This window comes from Durio zibethinus, chromosome 11, assembly GCF_047325235.1.
Source record: "Durio zibethinus cultivar Kanyao isolate XHJ-2024 chromosome 11, ASM4732523v1, whole genome shotgun sequence".
Lineage (NCBI taxonomy): Eukaryota > Viridiplantae > Streptophyta > Magnoliopsida > Malvales > Malvaceae > Durio > Durio zibethinus.
This window is the reverse complement of record NC_143172.1, coordinates 6462824-6481149: the sequence shown is the minus strand read 5'-3', so window position 1 is coordinate 6481149 and position 18326 is coordinate 6462824. Positions and strand designations below refer to the sequence as shown.

General features: G+C 35.8%; 3 protein-coding genes across 7 annotated transcripts; all 3 read right to left on the bottom strand.

Annotated features, from left to right (window-relative positions):
* Nucleotides 1-148: 148 nt before the first annotated feature.
* LOC111289322 (uncharacterized) lies at nucleotides 149-5520 on the bottom strand. 5 transcript variants are annotated; one of them, XM_089767862.1, is made up of 11 exons: nucleotides 4935-5520; nucleotides 4297-4394; nucleotides 3374-4138; nucleotides 3114-3202; nucleotides 2923-3011; nucleotides 2699-2802; nucleotides 2515-2605; nucleotides 2055-2130; nucleotides 1838-1952; nucleotides 1216-1747; nucleotides 149-833 (listed from the first exon to the last, which is right to left on the bottom strand). In XM_089767862.1, the coding sequence occupies exons 2-11, from the start codon at nucleotides 4376-4378 to the stop codon at nucleotides 341-343; spliced, it is 2436 nt and encodes an 811-aa protein (XP_089623988.1). In that variant the 5' UTR covers nucleotides 4379-4394; nucleotides 4935-5520; the 3' UTR covers nucleotides 149-340. The 5 variants fall into 5 exon arrangements, with proteins under 5 accessions (XP_089623988.1, XP_022736010.2, XP_022736011.2 ...); XM_022880275.2 differs by having other exon boundaries at nucleotides 4297-4383; XM_022880276.2 differs by having other exon boundaries at nucleotides 3114-4138.
* Nucleotides 5521-6425: 905 nt separating this feature from the next.
* Nucleotides 6426-12993, bottom strand: LOC111289423 (cleavage and polyadenylation specificity factor subunit 2-like). The gene is made up of 18 exons (XM_022880459.2): nucleotides 12801-12993; nucleotides 12525-12693; nucleotides 12159-12255; nucleotides 11789-11915; nucleotides 11580-11701; nucleotides 11330-11424; nucleotides 11079-11230; nucleotides 10817-10874; nucleotides 10621-10728; nucleotides 10024-10276; nucleotides 9181-9359; nucleotides 8959-9051; nucleotides 8262-8360; nucleotides 7593-7724; nucleotides 7462-7506; nucleotides 7200-7367; nucleotides 7008-7082; nucleotides 6426-6883 (listed from the first exon to the last, which is right to left on the bottom strand). The coding sequence occupies exons 1-18, from the start codon at nucleotides 12947-12949 to the stop codon at nucleotides 6782-6784; spliced, it is 2223 nt and encodes a 740-aa protein (XP_022736194.2). The 5' UTR covers nucleotides 12950-12993; the 3' UTR covers nucleotides 6426-6781.
* A 739-nt stretch (nucleotides 12994-13732) lies between these two features.
* LOC111289424 (signal peptide peptidase-like 1) lies at nucleotides 13733-17138 on the bottom strand. Its single transcript, XM_022880460.2, has 4 exons — nucleotides 17004-17138; nucleotides 15175-16114; nucleotides 14254-14454; nucleotides 13733-14029 (listed from the first exon to the last, which is right to left on the bottom strand). The coding sequence occupies exons 2-4, from the start codon at nucleotides 15970-15972 to the stop codon at nucleotides 13913-13915; spliced, it is 1116 nt and encodes a 371-aa protein (XP_022736195.1). The 5' UTR covers nucleotides 15973-16114; nucleotides 17004-17138; the 3' UTR covers nucleotides 13733-13912.
* Nucleotides 17139-18326: the final 1188 nt, after the last annotated feature.

Sequence of the window (18326 nt, the reverse complement as noted above, 5' to 3'; positions counted from 1 at the left end):
ATCATTGAGTCGTTGGCAATAGGCGTGCAGTTAAAACTTAAAAGAGGAAAGAATTTATTCTTCCGTCAACAACTCAATTAATGTTCTTCATTAACACATTTGCAAGTTAAATTTTGATAACATTCAATGAAACTGGAACCTTGGGCGGTTAAGGACAGAGAGCAGTAGCAACTTCATTATCTATTAGTGCAACTTTCTTTTACACCCATCATTGAATGGATAACATGGTACTTTCTAATGTAAAATGACCACAGATCAGGTGAATTTTAAATACTTTTCAACTGCAAAATTTGTTTATTCCGTGCCCAAGAAAGGGAAAAACGTAAATCACGGGGGAGGGTTATGTTCTGAACCTCTGAGTGAGTTTCTCTACTCCTTCTCGACAGTCTCCTGCCACCCGTTTTGCACCTTCTTTAAGGGATGAACTAAATCCTGTCGTGCTTTGCTGCAACTCTTGTACTGATCCCCTTGCCTTCGACACAGCCCCGTCTTTCAATTCTTCCGCCTTTGCACCTGCCTTGGAGGCCCACTCCTTCAACACCAAAATCAAATACAGGATCCTCTGGACAATCTCATTGATGAACTCTCCGGATCTCCCTTTTACTTCACTCGCTAATGCCTTGAGCTTGCGCACCAAAGTTTCACTCCTGCTTATAGTTTCTTCAACTTCAACTTGCTTCTCTACGTTTACCCACGTAACTCCTGCAACACTCTCTTCACGGAGGTCATTGTCAACAACCACCTTGATGCCATGCTTCTCCCAGCGATCTCTAGCCTCCTCCAGGGCTTTTGCCTCTGCTCTTGCTCTTTTTGCCTCATCCTCAGCCCAAGCCCTGAATTATTAGAAAGTTTTGTAACATAAATAAGGAATAATCAATTTTAAAAATCTAATGAGAACTGCACATTGTAAAACACATCTCTCAGAAAAAACTAAAGCGGTAGATGACAGACAAAATAAAGACAGAAAAACAAAAAGGCCATAATTAAATTTCCAAATGGATATTACACTAACCCAAAAGTATTCATGATTATTCTTCAATAAAAATAGATAAGGAATGCAGGGGAAATATTAATTGGACCACCATATAGGAGAAATATGTTATCCTGCAAATAAAGCATCTAATATATATATTTGAAGAAATTTCAGTTATTCCCCCCAGTTAGGTTGTTGCAGTATCGATTTTAAAAACTTAATAACAAAGTTCACTTCCTTACCTGGCCATAGATAAGGCTTTTCTCTCCACCTCCAGCTCATGTTGTAGCCTGACAATCTCCTGGCTTTCATCCTCTGTTTCTTTGCGTAGTTTGCAAATCCTTTCCTTCTCATATGATATCTCGACCTTGTTACTCATCAGGCTTTCCAACTGCTCCTCCACTTCACGCCTTAACCTTGAAAGGACTTCCATTTCTGAATCAATAGCAGCACGGTCCTTCATTAAGGCAATATTCTCTTCCTCTCTCTCAGCTCTTAACCTTTCCAGTTCCTGCTTTGCCTCTTGGGCCATTTTTTCCACTGCATCGATCTTTTCCCTTTTCATTGACAGCTCTTTCTCAAAACTAGCATTAACATCTTTCTCAACTTGAGCAACTAAAGCATTATGAGCAGATACTGCATTTTCTGCCATAGATTCTGCTTCGATTCGTGCAAGCTCCTCACTTACTAGGTCAGAAGCTTCACCAGTTGCAAGAGCAACAGCAGCTTGGGCTTTTGTCACAGGCTTATTTGGCTGGAACAGTCTCGTACAACCTTTAGGGATAATGAAAACAACAAAGGCACATCAATCATCAAAATCAAGATGAAATTTGGCGAAAGTAATTATAAATCAACATGACTTACCAAAAGCAAGTGCTATTATTCCTTGTTCTCCAGCAGACAAATCAGCCACAAGTGCAGGCCATGCATCTGGATTTATCTTATCAATGTCTATAAAACCAGAAATTTGGTAGAGTATCTATACATGACCACAAAGGTAAAATTAATACCGATATACTCACTACTACATGCAACGAAGAAGATTGAAATGGACAAATAAACAAACTCAAACATAAGCAACCTTTCTGTCAGCTTCTGGGAGTTGTCTTTTCTCTAGGGCCATTTTCCAACTTACAAGATCCTGGCGTGATAGAGGACTGGAGCATAAAAATGAGAAAAAAGAGGAAATGAGAAGCCAATCAGAAAGCCAGAAGTAAAGCAGCCTTGTATCCTAAAATAAAGCGAAACTAACTGTTAAAAAAATGCAATGCAATTTTCATTCACTATTTTAGGTTTTATTCAGGCTATGTCAGAGAGTTATACATCAGGCTTTTATGTACATGTTCTATGAGCATTTTACAGATAAATTAAAACGAAAATGTGACTTCGAGAAAATTGAGAATTATTTTTTCAATATAGAAAAAGAAGGCCCACCAGATGTTTAGGGCAATAAAATAATGGGAAGATTTGTATTGGAGATGACAATAACCCAGCTAAATAGGAAGACTATATGGCCAGTTCAATGTGTGAACAGTAATAACCTTTCAGGAGAAAAGTAAAATGGGCCAAGATCATCATTAAGCAGATCTTGATTTGAAAGCTTGCTTGAGATAAGTCCAGCCTCTGCTAAGCCTGAATCTCCAACTCCGTTAGCAAGAATGATTAGAACAAAAAGAAAGTTACTCTACAAAAATTATGGCCAAGAATATGAAATCCTATTCTCACCTTGAATGGATGAAAAATCAGGGTCTTCAGGTGTGATGTCATCAAATGCAAGTTCAGTAACATTCTCAATATACATTGCAGGATAAACTTTTGACACTGTATTCCTGCGGCAATAAAAAGGCATTGCAAGTATAAACTTTCCTATTTTATATTGCTAATTAGATACTAATTTCCTAATGCCCAAATACTGCCATACATAGGAGTAATAAGAAAGGCACCTATACCTCGAAAGAACACTGCTTGCAGACAATAACCACCGAGCATACTCACGACGTGTACATAGATCGCTAGGTTGAGCATCAGCCTCAATAACCTGGAAAAGATTCAGATATTTGAGCAATAGGTTGCAAGTCCTCATCTTATCTACAGGGGCTTATACTGTAATTGTTCCACCATATCAGCAAGAATGAAATACCTTCAAAACTTGAAGGGCTGCAAGTGCCTGCCCCTGAACCTGATCAACAACTGCAGGAACCAGAACCTTCCCTGGACGCACCTGTAGAGCTGCAGAAACTACAGATGGAGCAGGTATACCAGCAGGGTAGGAGGAACTCCTAGGAATTGGAGGTTCAAAAACTGGTTTGCTATCATTTATCTCTTTATAATCAATTTTGCTTTGCTTATTTGTTAATGGATGCACTGGTGCTGACACAAAGATTTTTTCAGAAGACTCACTTTCATTTAAGTTGTTCACTTCCAGAGATGAATTCTTTATTTCAACAGAGAACCGCAAACTTTTGCTACTCTCAAGGTTTTCCTCAGTTGGAGATGATTCTATGGTTTCCAGATTGTCTTTGGGTACAGACTGAGGTTCTAAAATTGGTTCTAACTCTGAACTAACCGAGAAGCTCACAATCACTGGCTCATTGGTTGAACTGGAACTAGAAGAGGAATCCACTGAGATATTGCAATTCTTTCCTCCTTCTGACCGAAGCTTTCCCTCGTTGATATCATTGTCTAGGTTTATTGGGTCAGACAAGTTAGTATCAATGGTTTCTCTGACATTAATCAATTTGTCTTCAATTTCTAAAGTTGCTTCAGGTGAACCAATATCAAGGTTGCAGTCTGATTCTCTAAGGCTTGGTGCAACAGAAGAGCCATCAACAACTTCAGATTCAGGCAATTTAGGTGATATTGGAGTTATGTCCGTGCCAACTGAAATTCCATCCAAAACTGAAACATTTTGCAAGTCTTCTTGAATTGGAGCAGTGTTAGTGGCACTATTGCCGTTGGATGTGTAACTTTCTACTAAGCAGGTCCCATTATCATTATCAAGTTTATTATCAGTAGAAGTGACATCAAATTCTGAAGGTGATGAAAGATCCTTAGTTATACCTTTCTCGCTTTCATTCTCCTCTACTTTATCACTTTCATTATCAGAGGCCAATGAAATTGAAACTTCCTCTTGAGCTGTTAATGGTTCCATCTGCTGTTTGGGCCCTAAAGTCAACAAATTACAATTTTCTATCACCAGCGTTCGTATCAATATCATTTAAATTAAGTCTAATAAACACAGAAAGCAAAAAAAGTACCAGCATATAAAGATATAGAAGACCATGATAAAATAGAACGTGATGCAATAAAAAAAGACCACTTACTGGAAGTGCTTCGATTACTTAGTGACATTGTTGCAAAGGAAAGCCCTGCTACCAGAACAAGTCCAGCTGATCCAGCTCCCATAATTCCTGAAAGCAAACTACTTACGGATTGTTATTAGTCCAAAATATGAAGACCAACTATTTTAATTTAAACCCCTTTAAGCATGATTAGAACACCCCCACCCCTACTCATAGCCCAAAAATTCTTGACAACCCTGAAAAAAGAAGAGATTACACAATTGTCAAATTCTACCCCTCATTATCATATGATGCATATCTGCTTCAATTCTAAGGAAAACCATTGATTGACGGATGCTAAATAATAACTTAGTGTAAGAACAACATAATTCAAAAACTTAATGAGTCAATTATGGTTGGATAAATTCTATCGGTCATAAGTAAACAAAGAAAACCACAAAAGGAAAAACAAGCGCAACACACCATACTTTGATATTTTAAACCCAGATTCAAATTATATTACATAATTTTCATCCCTTTTGCCTTTGAACCAACAAAGATGTAAGATGAAACTTTTTTTTTTCTCTTCCACTAACTCTTGAAAACAACATAGACGCACAATATTCGATCAAGAAAAGTATTAACAACATTTCTTTGCGCAAAGTATAACAAATTAATACCTCCAAACAATCCGTTCCTTTTCGAGTCAACGGAATCTTCAACATGATCCGAATCAGACCATCCGGAAAAAGTATCCGCCCCTGCTCCAGCTGTGGAGTCCGCCACAATCCGCGAAGCACCATTACGACGCCGTTCCACTCCCTTACTCCTGCTTCGTGAAACAGAGAGCAGGCGAAGACGACAACAATCGAGCTTCCTCGTCCGCGCCCCAACGAGAACCGCACGCGATTCCACGCAATTCCCGCAACGCAAAGCCAAGCGTAGCTGGGGAGAGCTCGGCGACAACGTGGCGGCCGTAGAAGCCATCACGAAAAAATAAAAACTCCGCCCTAACTGAAAATGCTGAACTGAATTGAAATGGAAGCGGGAGAGGAGGGAGAAGAAGATTGAAGGTGAAGGGTGATTTCTTCTAGGGTTTTTGTAAGTTTTATTTGTCTGTTTTTGGTATAAAAGAAGAGACAAGCGACAAACGGAGATGTGAGGATTTTTTTTTTTTTAATTATCTTCCTTTTATCTATCTATCTATCTATATGATTATGAAGCGACGATAATGAAGATGTAAGAATTGTTTAAAACATTTTCTACAGGGTAGGGGGCTTGCAAGGCAACTGCTTAAAAAACGAAGACCGACTACCGGAATTTCAAGTGCGGGAACCTACCGAAGTTTTACTAACCGGTCTTTACGCTAATAATTCCTTTTTTTTTTTCCTATTTTTTTTATTTATCTTCAAAAAAAAAACCTGTCTTAACAAATTGGGAATCAAGTCTGTAAGAGAGAAAGTTCAATTTTAAACAATTAAAAAAGTTAATATTAATTGTATTTTTTTCACAGAATTTGTTATAATTACATTTTACAATTCAAGAATCACTCAAAATTTATATTTTCCCTTTAATGTTAAATAATAAAAGAATTCTATGATAATTTACCCAAGTTGCTTTTCAGTTCATCAAATACCATGACCGATTTCATTCTTTTTTTTTATATCTATAGAACTTATAATCTTCGCATTTTCCATATTTATTCTAGTTATAACTGTTTGATGTCGCCAATTAAGTAACACCAGCTCTCTGGTAAAATGATAAAAAAAAAATTCAACGTTGAAAAATATAAAGGTAAAAAACCCATACTAAAAAATATAAAATAAATAATATAAGTCACTTCAACTCAATCAATTTGAAAATACAACTGAGGCTTTTTTTTATATAGAAAAGCTGAAAAAGAGGTAAAAATAAAATTTTCAGTAATTTAATAATTAAATTACAAAGTAACAAAATAATTATGAATTTTTATTATTAAATTAACAAAATTTTTATTTCATTTCTTTTCCTCCTTCCTTATAAACAAAACCTAAAAGATACTTTTGCAAGGAAATTTTCCTTTTAATAAATTTTCTTTTTCTCCTAAACCAACAAGTAGGGGGTGTGTCATAATTGAGGCTTAACCGCAAGTAATGTTGCTTTGCGGTAATATTTCTTTGAAACTAACAAAAAAAAAAAAAAATTGTTTGCATTGAAGTGATACGATTTGACTACAAGTCTTTGAACAACCCCTGCCTCTAGCACTGGTAGTGCAACTACCACTCCACTTCCGAAAAAAGTGAAATGAATTGCCACATACTAACCTAAAATCTTGCACTTTTCTTGGATAAAATAAATTGTACATTCAAGCATTAAATCTAAACAACAGAGAAACAAACTATAATTAATTTCTGATCCTCTCCTATTCCCAGATCACCAACTTTGCCTTCCGTACTCTATAAGCCCAAAAGAAACCGTGGTTCAATATCAGAACCAATGAAAGGCGAAGAACATGCGAAAACCATTCATTGCACATTTCATCTACTACCTAGAGTAAATAAAACTGGGAATATAGATAATCGCGTATCTTGTAATATTCCTCACACAAAGGGCCTTCAATAATAATTTGCTGAGTACCAGAACCCCCACCCTACAGAAACAACAAAGAAATTAATAAAACATGTAAAAAAACATATCATGAATGATAGAAATTTGCAAAGGATACTAGTCTCCTCAGCCTGCCGGACAGCAAGTTAAATTGCCAAATTGCTCACCTTGAGGCTAGCTAACCCAACCTTGCGTAATGTCACATATTCACCACATCGCAATGCCCCACCAGCAAATTCTACCTGTACAGAAACACCTTTGGGTAACAAAAGGGGGCAAAATTTTTCAAGAATCTGGGCTCTAGATAGGAAGTTCATTTATTTTTTGTGACACATTGAAACAAATATGAAAAGCAGTACCTTGACACCCTTACTGGCAAGAAACTGCTTGAAATCTGCCATTTTTAGATCACCTACGACAACGGATTTATGAGGTGGAGCAGGGGTCGAGATGGGTAGTAAAGAGAGCATGTCATTTTCTGTCTTCCCTACTTCAGCATCCACCCAAGCTATTTCGTAGTCTCCAAACTGAAGTTGCAGTTATGTTAGACAAAGAGATGGAGATTGAATATAACTCAATTATGGTCATCATCAACATCATAAGATAAATTCAATTAGTTACCTTTTTAAAGAGAACATTGCTCATCAGCTTCTCAGATAATTGTACCTATATTAGACACAAGGTCACAATATGACTTCTGACTTCTGAAATGATTGGCTCACCTTAAGCAAATACGTATTCTTGAATTATACCTTATAAGCACATAAATCAGATGTGACATCAATTGTTTCTTCAATTTGGGGGGCATAAACATGAGGACAAACGTGTTTCAAGCAGTGTTGCTTCAAATGCTCTGTCGCCTCAGCTGATCCATGCACCAAAACCTGCAAGTGACAAAATATTTTTTTTAATACAAGAAGTTAGTCACCCACATAAAATAGATATGACCAAAAAAAAAACCACTAGATAGAAAAATGAGATAGCATTTGAATTGCCAACAGCTGTGTGGCATGTTGTGTGGCATGTTGGTAGAGTGTTGGACTCTTAGTTCGGCAGCCTTAAGTACCAAAAAAAAGAGATAGCATTTGAATATGGGTTAAACAACAAAGAAATATATATAAGTTGATAAATTTAGGGAAAAGCAGTCTGCTATTATTCTACAGCTATCAATGCTTTTAATCTACTTTAATGCATGCTCCAACTCACAGGATTAATATCTAACCGTCCAGGGAAAAGATGGCACATCCACATACAATAGCATGGTAATGTCATAAATGCACAACAAGTAATAACATGCTGTGCAAGGAAAACGAATGGTTGCTCAAATAATATGAGCAACATTTATACTGACATCCCATAAAGATGATAAGCCAAATCTATAACTAAGAATTCTATGAAGTTGCCTTGAGAAATATTCTTACAAGCTTCAATGGAGTCACATGAGCAAGGATTGATTTGACAGACCGACCATCAGAACGCCCCTCATAATCCATGTAAATAAGTGAAGACTTTACTAGCACCTGATCATTATCATAGAACATTGTTCAGCAAATGACAAAATTCAGTATTTGCAGCTTGACTGGTTTGATGGTGTCAAGCCAATGAAATTATGAAATCACAATTTAGAATACCTTAAATGCTCAGACACTCTCACAACCAAATCCAAGTTCAGAAATAAAACAATGAACGAAGAAGAAACATTGATGTCATTACAACATATAAATTGAAACTAAAATGATGCCATGAAAGGACATGTATTCCTGAAAAAAATTGAGAATAATAAGGAAAAAAGGAAAAGATGTGGACATGGAAGAAAAATATAAAACTCAAACCCTAACATTATTGAAGTTTAAAGGCATCCTGAAAGGACCAGACGTGTTAAAATGAAAAGATGAATCCTCTGTATAATCCTAGACCCTAGTATATCCATTTTCCAGGCTTCAAACTACCTTATAATGAAAGTAAATGAAATTTATTCAAATGATAATATGGGTGCTTTCATGTACATTGTCAAACAAAACAAACAGAATCTCAGTAAGACCTAAGATGCCAGTAACTTCATGTTGAGAAGTCTAAGCAAACTGATTATACCATGACTTGAGAAAGAATTCAACTTACAGTCAACTCGTTAGATATGACTTTTGAAGGTGTTGTGTCAAGTATCAAACTAGCAGAGCCTTCATCAAGTTTTCCATCCATATCCCCACCAATCTGAGATAAATATAAAGTAATTCATTATTCAAACCACAACAGTACTATAAACCCAAATATCAATAGATTTTAGGATGATATACATCTAAAGTAATCAAGTTCAGATGGCACAAAGAAGCAGGCACTTACATGCATAGCTGCTTGGTCCATATCTTCATCCTTAATTACATAATCATCAGGATTTATGACCTCACCAAAATCATCCCAATCAGAAGTATTTTCATAGAAGGGAAACATTGGAGCAACACTAGTGGATGGGGGCACAAATCCATCAATCAGAAAATCACGGTATCCACTCCCATGTTGACCTAACCCAGGACAGTACAAGCAGATAAAAGATATCAGTTGAGGATACACGATAATTTAAAAGTTGTATCAAACTGTCAATAACGCATCATGAATATCCCACACAAACCTATTCCTCATCAGGGTGGGGAGAAACTTTTCAAGCAGACAAATTGATAAATAGAAATTATAACTATCATGATATGAAAAAGTACTGGAATTTTTTGCCTTTTTAAATAAACATAAATCACCAAGAATCAATGAAAATAAACAAAACCCCACCACTAGTTTTATCACAAAAAAGGAATGAACTCCTACGTCCAATGACAAGGGAATCATCACATAACCATTCAAAGAAATGCATTTATTAGTTGACACTACTGCAGGAATGCACATGAAGAATGGATACACAAAGGTATAATTCATCTAAATGCATTTTAGAAATTTAGGAGATCCTCTAATCTTTTAGAATCAACTAATATATGTCAAAATATCTCCTAGTAATGAAACCCCAAAAAAACCCACTCCCTCCTAATTTAAAGAGGAAATAACCATTCAAATGCAAATAATGAAAACATGTATCACAAAAGCATTAAGAATTGGTTGAATGCTCAAAACCTGAACATGTGTTTCAGTTCTCAAAAGAAAATTACATTGATAAGCTTTTAGGAAACAGAAGAAGAATACCATCCAGTGAAGGATGCTTATTATTAGCGTCAATGACCATTGGATCACTTGAATTGATATTAGGCACATGAGAAGCTTTAGATTCCTCCTCTTTGATGAGACTAGCTTTTAGAGCTTCTTCTTTTTTCAACCGGTTTTGTTCTTCTTCATAAGCAATCAACTCCTCCCCAACCAAAGGAACCCTCCTAGACATCATAACTTTAACAGCTTTTGGAGGTGGATCTGCCTGGAGCATACGAGATAATGTGCCAAACTACATATACAGGTCAAAGTATAAGCAACTATATATTATGAGGCAGAAGAGATACTGTAGTCATTTGATAAAACAAAATAGTAATTACATGCTAGGTACACAATTTTAACTAATTGTTACTGTATAAACCTGAAGCCCAAAAAAAAAAAAAAAAGAAATAGGCAACCATGAAACACAGTATAATTCCTGACCACAAGTTGAAAAGGACAAAGAGCTTAAAACCTTTGTCATCAAGCAAATAAACCTTTATTTTTCACATATCAGATGCTTGTCCACATCTAACTCTGCATGAATTGAATTAACAAAAATAATCAATCTAAAGCCTTATGTCCTAAAGAACTCACCTGGCCCCTTTCAGTAAATAGCACGAGATTCTTGACATCTGCAGCCCACTCAACAAAAATATCATGAGAAAAACCTGCTTCCAAGCTGGCCATGGATGCTAGTACAACCTAAATAGAAACATAAGCTAACAGTCAAATATATTAGGCTGAGAAAGATCATGGTGATCTGTTCCTTATCAATGGTGTAATCAACTACCTTAGGACCATCTGGCACTTTGTCAAGTTCACTCTTGCTGATTAAAAGTGTGACATGCCTGCAATGTTGGCATAAATACCTTGTACATAATTCTCCTCTAAATAAATATGGATATACATAATTTATAGCCCATTCATATCAGTTACATTTTACTAAGCACATATAAATGATACAAACTTAGGAATAAAGATAAGTAGTGCAAAACTGATAATAACAGAATTCTAACAAGTACCCATAACTTCAAAAGAAAGAGGCTACTTACTTCAGAAGAAATGCGTTGTCACGTGAAGTTTCAAAGGATTTAGCTATAGCATCACTCATCCACTCAAGGAAACTCTTGACATAATCAATTGTGCTTGACGAAACATATGTCAGAAAAAAGATGGGGAAGTTCAAAGACTTCAATGACCAGTGCTGTTTATACCATGATTTGAACTTTCTGATCAATAATATAGCTAACCAAAAGAATAATAAAAAAATCCACCTCTTTATTACTCAAGCATCCCAACTGACCTCTTCTAAAACCAAGAGAAGTTCCAACACACGACCAGCAGTATCAACAGGTAGTAACACATTTCCACCAGCTTCTAGAGTCTTTGAGATGATATCTGCAGAAATTATCTCAATTAAGTTTGGCATATGACCGTAAATGCAGGCAATCAGGCATTGCAGTGCATTAGAGTAGAAAGGATTATAGGATGGATGAAAGAAAGTTGACTTATATAATGACTTAATAATATTCAACACCAGAAATATAAATTACCAACAAAATCTCTGTCCCTTTCCCTTTGCTGTTTAGGAGGTTGATTGTTCAAAGCATTGTAGGCATCAGTTATCAGAACAGCAGGCCGAACAAAAGATTCTAGAACAGTTCCATTCAAATGCCTGATAAAACCCACTCATCTGAGTATATAGAGTTAATGCATAAAATAGAACAGCAATTTCAGATCAGATACAAGGTAGCACACATACTTTTCTTTGCGTCGGTTAAAGTCTACAGCATATATGACATCTTCCCCATCCTTTGTTATCTTCCAAACAGTACCACCCAAAAGATGTCCAGCAACATGAGGAGCAATCACAATACCCTCACCTTTTCCTATGAAGATTGTAATGGAAACAAAAACAATACAATAAGCAAGTAAAATCTTAACCAAAGGGAACTAAGGGGTTGTGCAATAACATCAATCCAAACATACAGTCTCCACCCACATATAGTACCAAGTCATGCAACACATAATTCCCTTGAGCTTTCACTGCTAAATTAACGTTGGCCTCATGATTACTATAGTTCCAAATTAGATAATGTAGAAATTGAAATCATTACTAGCAAAAAGCTTACCAGATAAATGATAATTCTGGGAGTAGGTTAGCCGAGTCACACTCTGGAAAGCAGAATCAATGTCATCCAGGGAGAACAAATCGAACTCTGATACTTGCTGCAGTAGAGATATAGCATAGCATGTCAACATCAAACTTTTAAGTACAAAACATAATCAATTAGTACTACAAACAGAGAAGTTTAACTTCAGGATTTAGGTGTAATGACCTAGTGGCAAACACAACAAATTCATGGACATGCCATCAATTTTACAAAGTGATAGCCCCTATTTCAACACTCTATAGCTAAATAAATGTGTATTGGAATCAAACTATAAGTCAATAAGCTTAGAAAATCAACGAATAAAGAATCGGAGAAAACTTTTACCTTACGAGAGAGATACTGATCGTACATAGTGAGAAGGCCTAATCTGTAAACCGGTTCCGTGGAATAAACGGGAGCCGAGAGTCCAAACTGTTTCATAGCGTAAGGGAGTGCGCCAAGGTGAAGCGTGTCTGGATGCGACAGTAACACCGCGTGTATCGTCGAAGCTACCCTGCAAAAACCAGCCACAGTAGGTTTTTTTTTCTCCAAAGACTATAAGTGATTAATTAATGGACATTTTGAAAGTGGAAGAAGAAGAAGAAGAAGAAGAAGAAGAACCTAGAGAGGGGTTGAAGAAGCGAGGGGTCAAAAAGGTCATTCCAGCCACAGTCGATTAAGAAGTTGAAGCCGTCGATTGAGACTAAGTAGGACAGAGGATTCTCGTTGTATACTCCACAGAGTGGGGTTACCTGAACCGACGTTCCCATTCTCCCTCCCTCGGTTTAGAGGTGAAAGCAAATGATTCAGACCCAACAAATTTCAGTTTCAGACAGGGTTTTACCGTTTCAGGGAGAACTGAAGCCTGAATAAGAAGAAGAAAGATCGCTTAAACGGTGTCGCTTGGTTTGTACTGACACGTGTCTGTTTCTCACCGAGATATGGACAAAAGAGGAAAACGAAAAAAAAAAATGTTCTAGGAGATACGGCGTCGTCCGCTTAAATAAAAAACATGGGAACTTTTTATTTTTTATTTTATTTTTGGAAAAGTACGAAAATTTAAAGGAAAAAAAAAAAGCAACGGCCTCGCTGAGTTTAATCAATTTATCAATTTAATAGGAGCAAAATACGAGAAAAGCCCCTTAATAGTATTTAAAATTGATCTGTAGAGGATGAAAGTGAAGGTGTAACTTAGTATCGCCATTTAAACAGATTGTTGGCCTTCATAAAGGAGTTGGTACACTTTACCATCAGTCAAGGCATCTTATGTTCATTCCATTTCTTCAACTGATGCATCAACCATCGGAACACGTCTGTGATGTTGAACTCTAAACCAAATACCATGGAGTTGCCCTCTACCAAGGGAGTGTACAAGAGCATTGGTCTGTTGCTTCTGGATTTAGCCTATGTTGGTTGATTGAGCATGGCAATCCAGCCAAATAGTACATAAATAACACTATGATACCTTTTCAAGCAAAAATGGAAGACCAGAAAGCATCTTTAGAGCAAATCATTAGTCTTGTGATATGCAACTTGTTAAAGACACACTTGGCTCACCAAGTTTGCTTTCTGCCTTCCATTAGGTAAATATATCATTCGCAAAGTTAATGCCATAATGTAAAACATCGTATTGCTCTACTTTTCAGTGACAGAAAACATCCAAAGGAATATACAACCAAAAGGCTCCACATGCCCTGATGTGGCCTAGCGTTGGTACCACATAAAGAAATGGCTCAGACTTCAATTTGTCTAGCCTTGTCATTGAGATTTGGCGTGCTTCCTTCCCATAATTCAGCTAGTTCCTTCCTTAACCAGGAGATGAAAATTACGGGTCCCAACGTTGAAGGTACCTACGAGTAAATATATAACTTAAAAAGGTTACGGAGGTGCACAGACATCTGATGAACCCAAAAAACTATAAAACTAGTTAACAGCTGAAAGTAAACCTAGTCAACTTTTGATCAAGTAAGCAAAGAGAATAGAGATGATCAGAATGACTACATCATATTTACAAAAATTCATGATAAATATAAAGAGAACCAATAAACTTCAATAAACTGTGATAACAAAATACCAGATAAAGAAGAGCAGGCTGAGGTGAGTGAGTCAAAATGCCAGCTGCAAGAGCAGTCACCAGTCCAATAGCATACCCAGGTAGGGCATACCATATATATTTGTGCCCCTTTGAGGAATGTAAATCTAAAAGATTTACTGTTTCCCTACTCTTTCGATGATCAAAACAGAGGACTAATGCTAGAAGCATGGCAGGAATAGCCTGCATGAACATAAAAAATTTATAAAGATAAGAAAAGAGATGACACTAGCCAGTGAAGTAATGTAGAACTGGTAAACAACACTACAATTTTATTCTCAATAAGTCACATGCATAAGTTGGAGTGCTTGTCTCTATAAATGCACGAATTGCAAATAGCATATGGTTGGTACACAAGTACAGAACACTGATATTCCCTGTGCCAGCTCATCTGCACACCGGAATTATTGGAGAGGACCTGTTTGTTTGTTCATTTAATAGCAATCATGCCACAAACAAGGGCAATAAGAATAAACTTTTCAAGCTTGCAACAGAAATGAAGATTTAAGGACCTGCACCTTGATAAATACTAATAAATATTGGTCCAGTAATAAAGCATGACAACATGCAAATATTCAAGAGCACTGGATCATATATAGCACGGGCATTTAAAAAGAGAAGAATGAACTTAACGCATTCAACTCTAAACATTAAATTCACCATGTAGGAAATCTTTCAAAAGAAAAGGAAAAAAGTAGTATTGCACCCAATAAAGTTGCCCATGTAATTACTGCTCAAGCAGCAATAGCAGGCACAGATCTGATTCATTTACATGCTCATTCATGAAAAACTGCACTCAAAATCATATGAGATGGAATGATTACTGCTAATTTCATCAAATAAGACACCTCCAAAAGTTGACAAAAACTACTTTTTTCATACTTAAGATAAGGGCTTTCATACCATGTCACCGAGACCGAGCATCATGAAATCTGCTGTACTTCCACCAGGGGATGCACCACCCAACAAATTCCTTGGAAAAACAATCTTTACAGGCAACTCTATCTTTTTTGTTATCAATTGTAAGCCAGGAAGACTCAAACTATTAGCTACCGTGTGAACAGGGTTTGATGCTTGTTGTGTTGCCACCGATACCATGACATTAGCCCCGAAAAATCTTTCAGAGAAGAAAACCCAGAATATGTCATACACAAACAAACATACAAGAAGCATTGCACATATTTTGATGTTTGGAAGGCGCACATGACTGACAAATGCAATACATATGGAGATACCCAACAAATTGTTCAAAATCCAATGCCCTGAAACAAGCCAAGCTGCAACTGTGAGGATGCACGCCAACAACAATAACCCTTGTATTCTGGTAAACGACTTTGAACAGCACCGAGACACAAATGGGTCAGCCAAACCAAATTGTGATTTCAAATGGGCAACATGAGGGGATAGACAGAAGAAAAGGGATGAAACAGAGGCAATAGCCGTGAATGCAGTCAGGAGTTGTGAGACAGAAGAAAAAAGGTAAAACATCAAAAGCAAACTGCAGGAGCTCATTATTGGGATCATTAGTGCTTGAGACCTATCTAAAGTTATAGATGCTCCTGACAAGTCATGGTTCCGCTCCATTTCTTTCCCATAATTCAGAGCACGAAATGCAGATCCAAATGTAACAGCCACTGCTGTAACTACGAGAGTAACAGGGGCAGGCTCAAGTAAAAATAAAAGCTTCCACAAAGATTCCATAACTAAGCACACAACTCTTTTGGATCAATTATCTGAAGTACGTCTTTTATGCAAATAAATAAAAAACAACACAAGATGAACCTAGAAACTAAAGTTGCAATATTTCTCTAATGAACACTTTAAGCAAAGAAATCCATGCAACCTGCAAAACAATGCCAAGCAAGAACTATTAAAACACATAGAAAAAACAGGAGAAGCATGAGTTGCTAGATCAAGGAAAAGTGATGCAGCCCTAGCCCCAAGATATAATAATTCATTGTCTCCTAAAAACTAACAAATGAAAGAAAAAATAAAAAAGTTTCGATTTCATTTTGAAGTCATACTTTCAAAATCAAAGTTCTCTAATGTGGCACTTTTAATTTAAATATATAAAAAGATATTGAACAAAGTGAGCTAGAAATTTGAAAAATGAGCTATCCATTTCTGCAGTCTGTGTAATCCTAGTATCTCATCTTCTATTTAATCCTTTTTGGCAACGTTTTTTCCTTGAATTTGCATAGAAAATCTCAAAAGCCAAACAGAAACACAAAGGAAAATATTCTGCCTAAAACAAACTAAAGTTCAAAAAGAAAAAAACTAAGTACCTATCTTAAAGATGTAAAGCTAAAAAAAGTTAATTTTAATTCAACAGTTTTCTAATTATACAAAGCCGCAAGTCCACTAGGTATAACCCAATTACTTAGCACAGTTGCATTCAACTAATAATCCATTCCCTTCCAGAAACAAAACAGAAAAAAAAAAATTAAACTTACATTTCATGCCTCTTTTTCGTCAATGTACATGAAATTACCTAAAATTTTTAATTTCATATAAATCAAAATCGCAGAAAACAAAGAGGAAGCAAAGATGAGATGCAAAATTTTCATTGCGTTCGCAACTCAAAGCACTCAAAGAATAATAACTCCAGAAAAGAGCTAAATCAAATCTACATAAAGGCGATCAGTGAAGATCAGAAGCAAAAAGAGAAGTGGAAGTAGATAAATTAGGATTACGAAAGAGGTAAATTATGGAGGCAGGGGAGGAGGACTAACCTTGGACTTATTGCAGTTTGAGAGACCTTTTTGCTCTGATGATGATGAATAAGGCCTCTTTTTTCTCGTGGGAGGCGAAGGAGACGAGATTTTTAAGTTAATTTACAGAAAGGCCCCAGGATTTGCATTTTTTTGTATTTTAGCTTTTTTAGATAAACAACATTTTAAAAAATCCCTGCTTTGACTTTTTCAGTTCAGCCGTGGTGCTCTCTGGGCTGGGCTGTAGGCCTGATGGATCAGGAAACATGCCCACAGTGTTTTCAACAGCCACGGGGCTGCTATTTGATTAATGTAACATTCTTTGTTGCTATTGAAATGCACTAGCAGATTCAATCGAAGATACGATGATTTGCATGTTCTTCTCATGCTAAAATTCTAATTATCATGCAAAAAATGAAAATGATGCTTACTATGATAACCTTATGTTTAACTGGTTGATGACCAACACAAATGTCAAAATAAATCTCACTTTGGTAAAGAATTACACATAAACTACAACCATGAATTACTATATAATTTCACTCATGAATAAAATTGAATGATCCATGCATTTAAAATATCCATTAACAAATTTTTTATTATGTTGTATATATAGAATATTTCAGCTTCTTTTCATAAGCATTTCCCAAATCAACATACTTTAATCACCCTACTTATTTCTTGAAGAAAGCAAATTTTGTACTATCCATTATAATGCTAAATAAAAGTTATTTACAGAAGGATAAAAAAAATTCATGACTAATAATTACTTGAAGGTTGGTGATTATTATCTTTTTGGCATGATTAGAACCAATACTTTCAAAACCGTTATTTATCTTAATTATGAATAATCTTTTTCATTATTATATTGTAAACTTTAACTTTAACTTCTATCTTATGGTCATGACTTGAGCAATATCTTCTTTATGATTAAGTTGTAAACTATAACTCTTATCATTTTAACAATTTTAAACAAGCCCGCGGCATAGCGTGAGCATCTCACCTAGTTGGATTTAAAAATGTTAAGAGTATTTTTATGAAAAATACAAAGACGATTCAAATTTTATTTTTGTTTGGATATATTTATTATTAAATATAAAAATCAAAATATTAAAAATATAAATACTTTATTTTGGTTTCAGGGTATGTCTAATTTCAAATATATATAATTCATACAGATCCACAGTAACTTTATCTATGATCTTCTTTCTTATTTGTAGTATGTAATTAATTTGAAGTTTTATTTTCTTGAAAAAATGATGCATTTTATTTAAGTCCACACAATAAAGATACACTTACAGTAACACTTGGATTATTCTTACAGAATTCTTTATAAGAATCTGT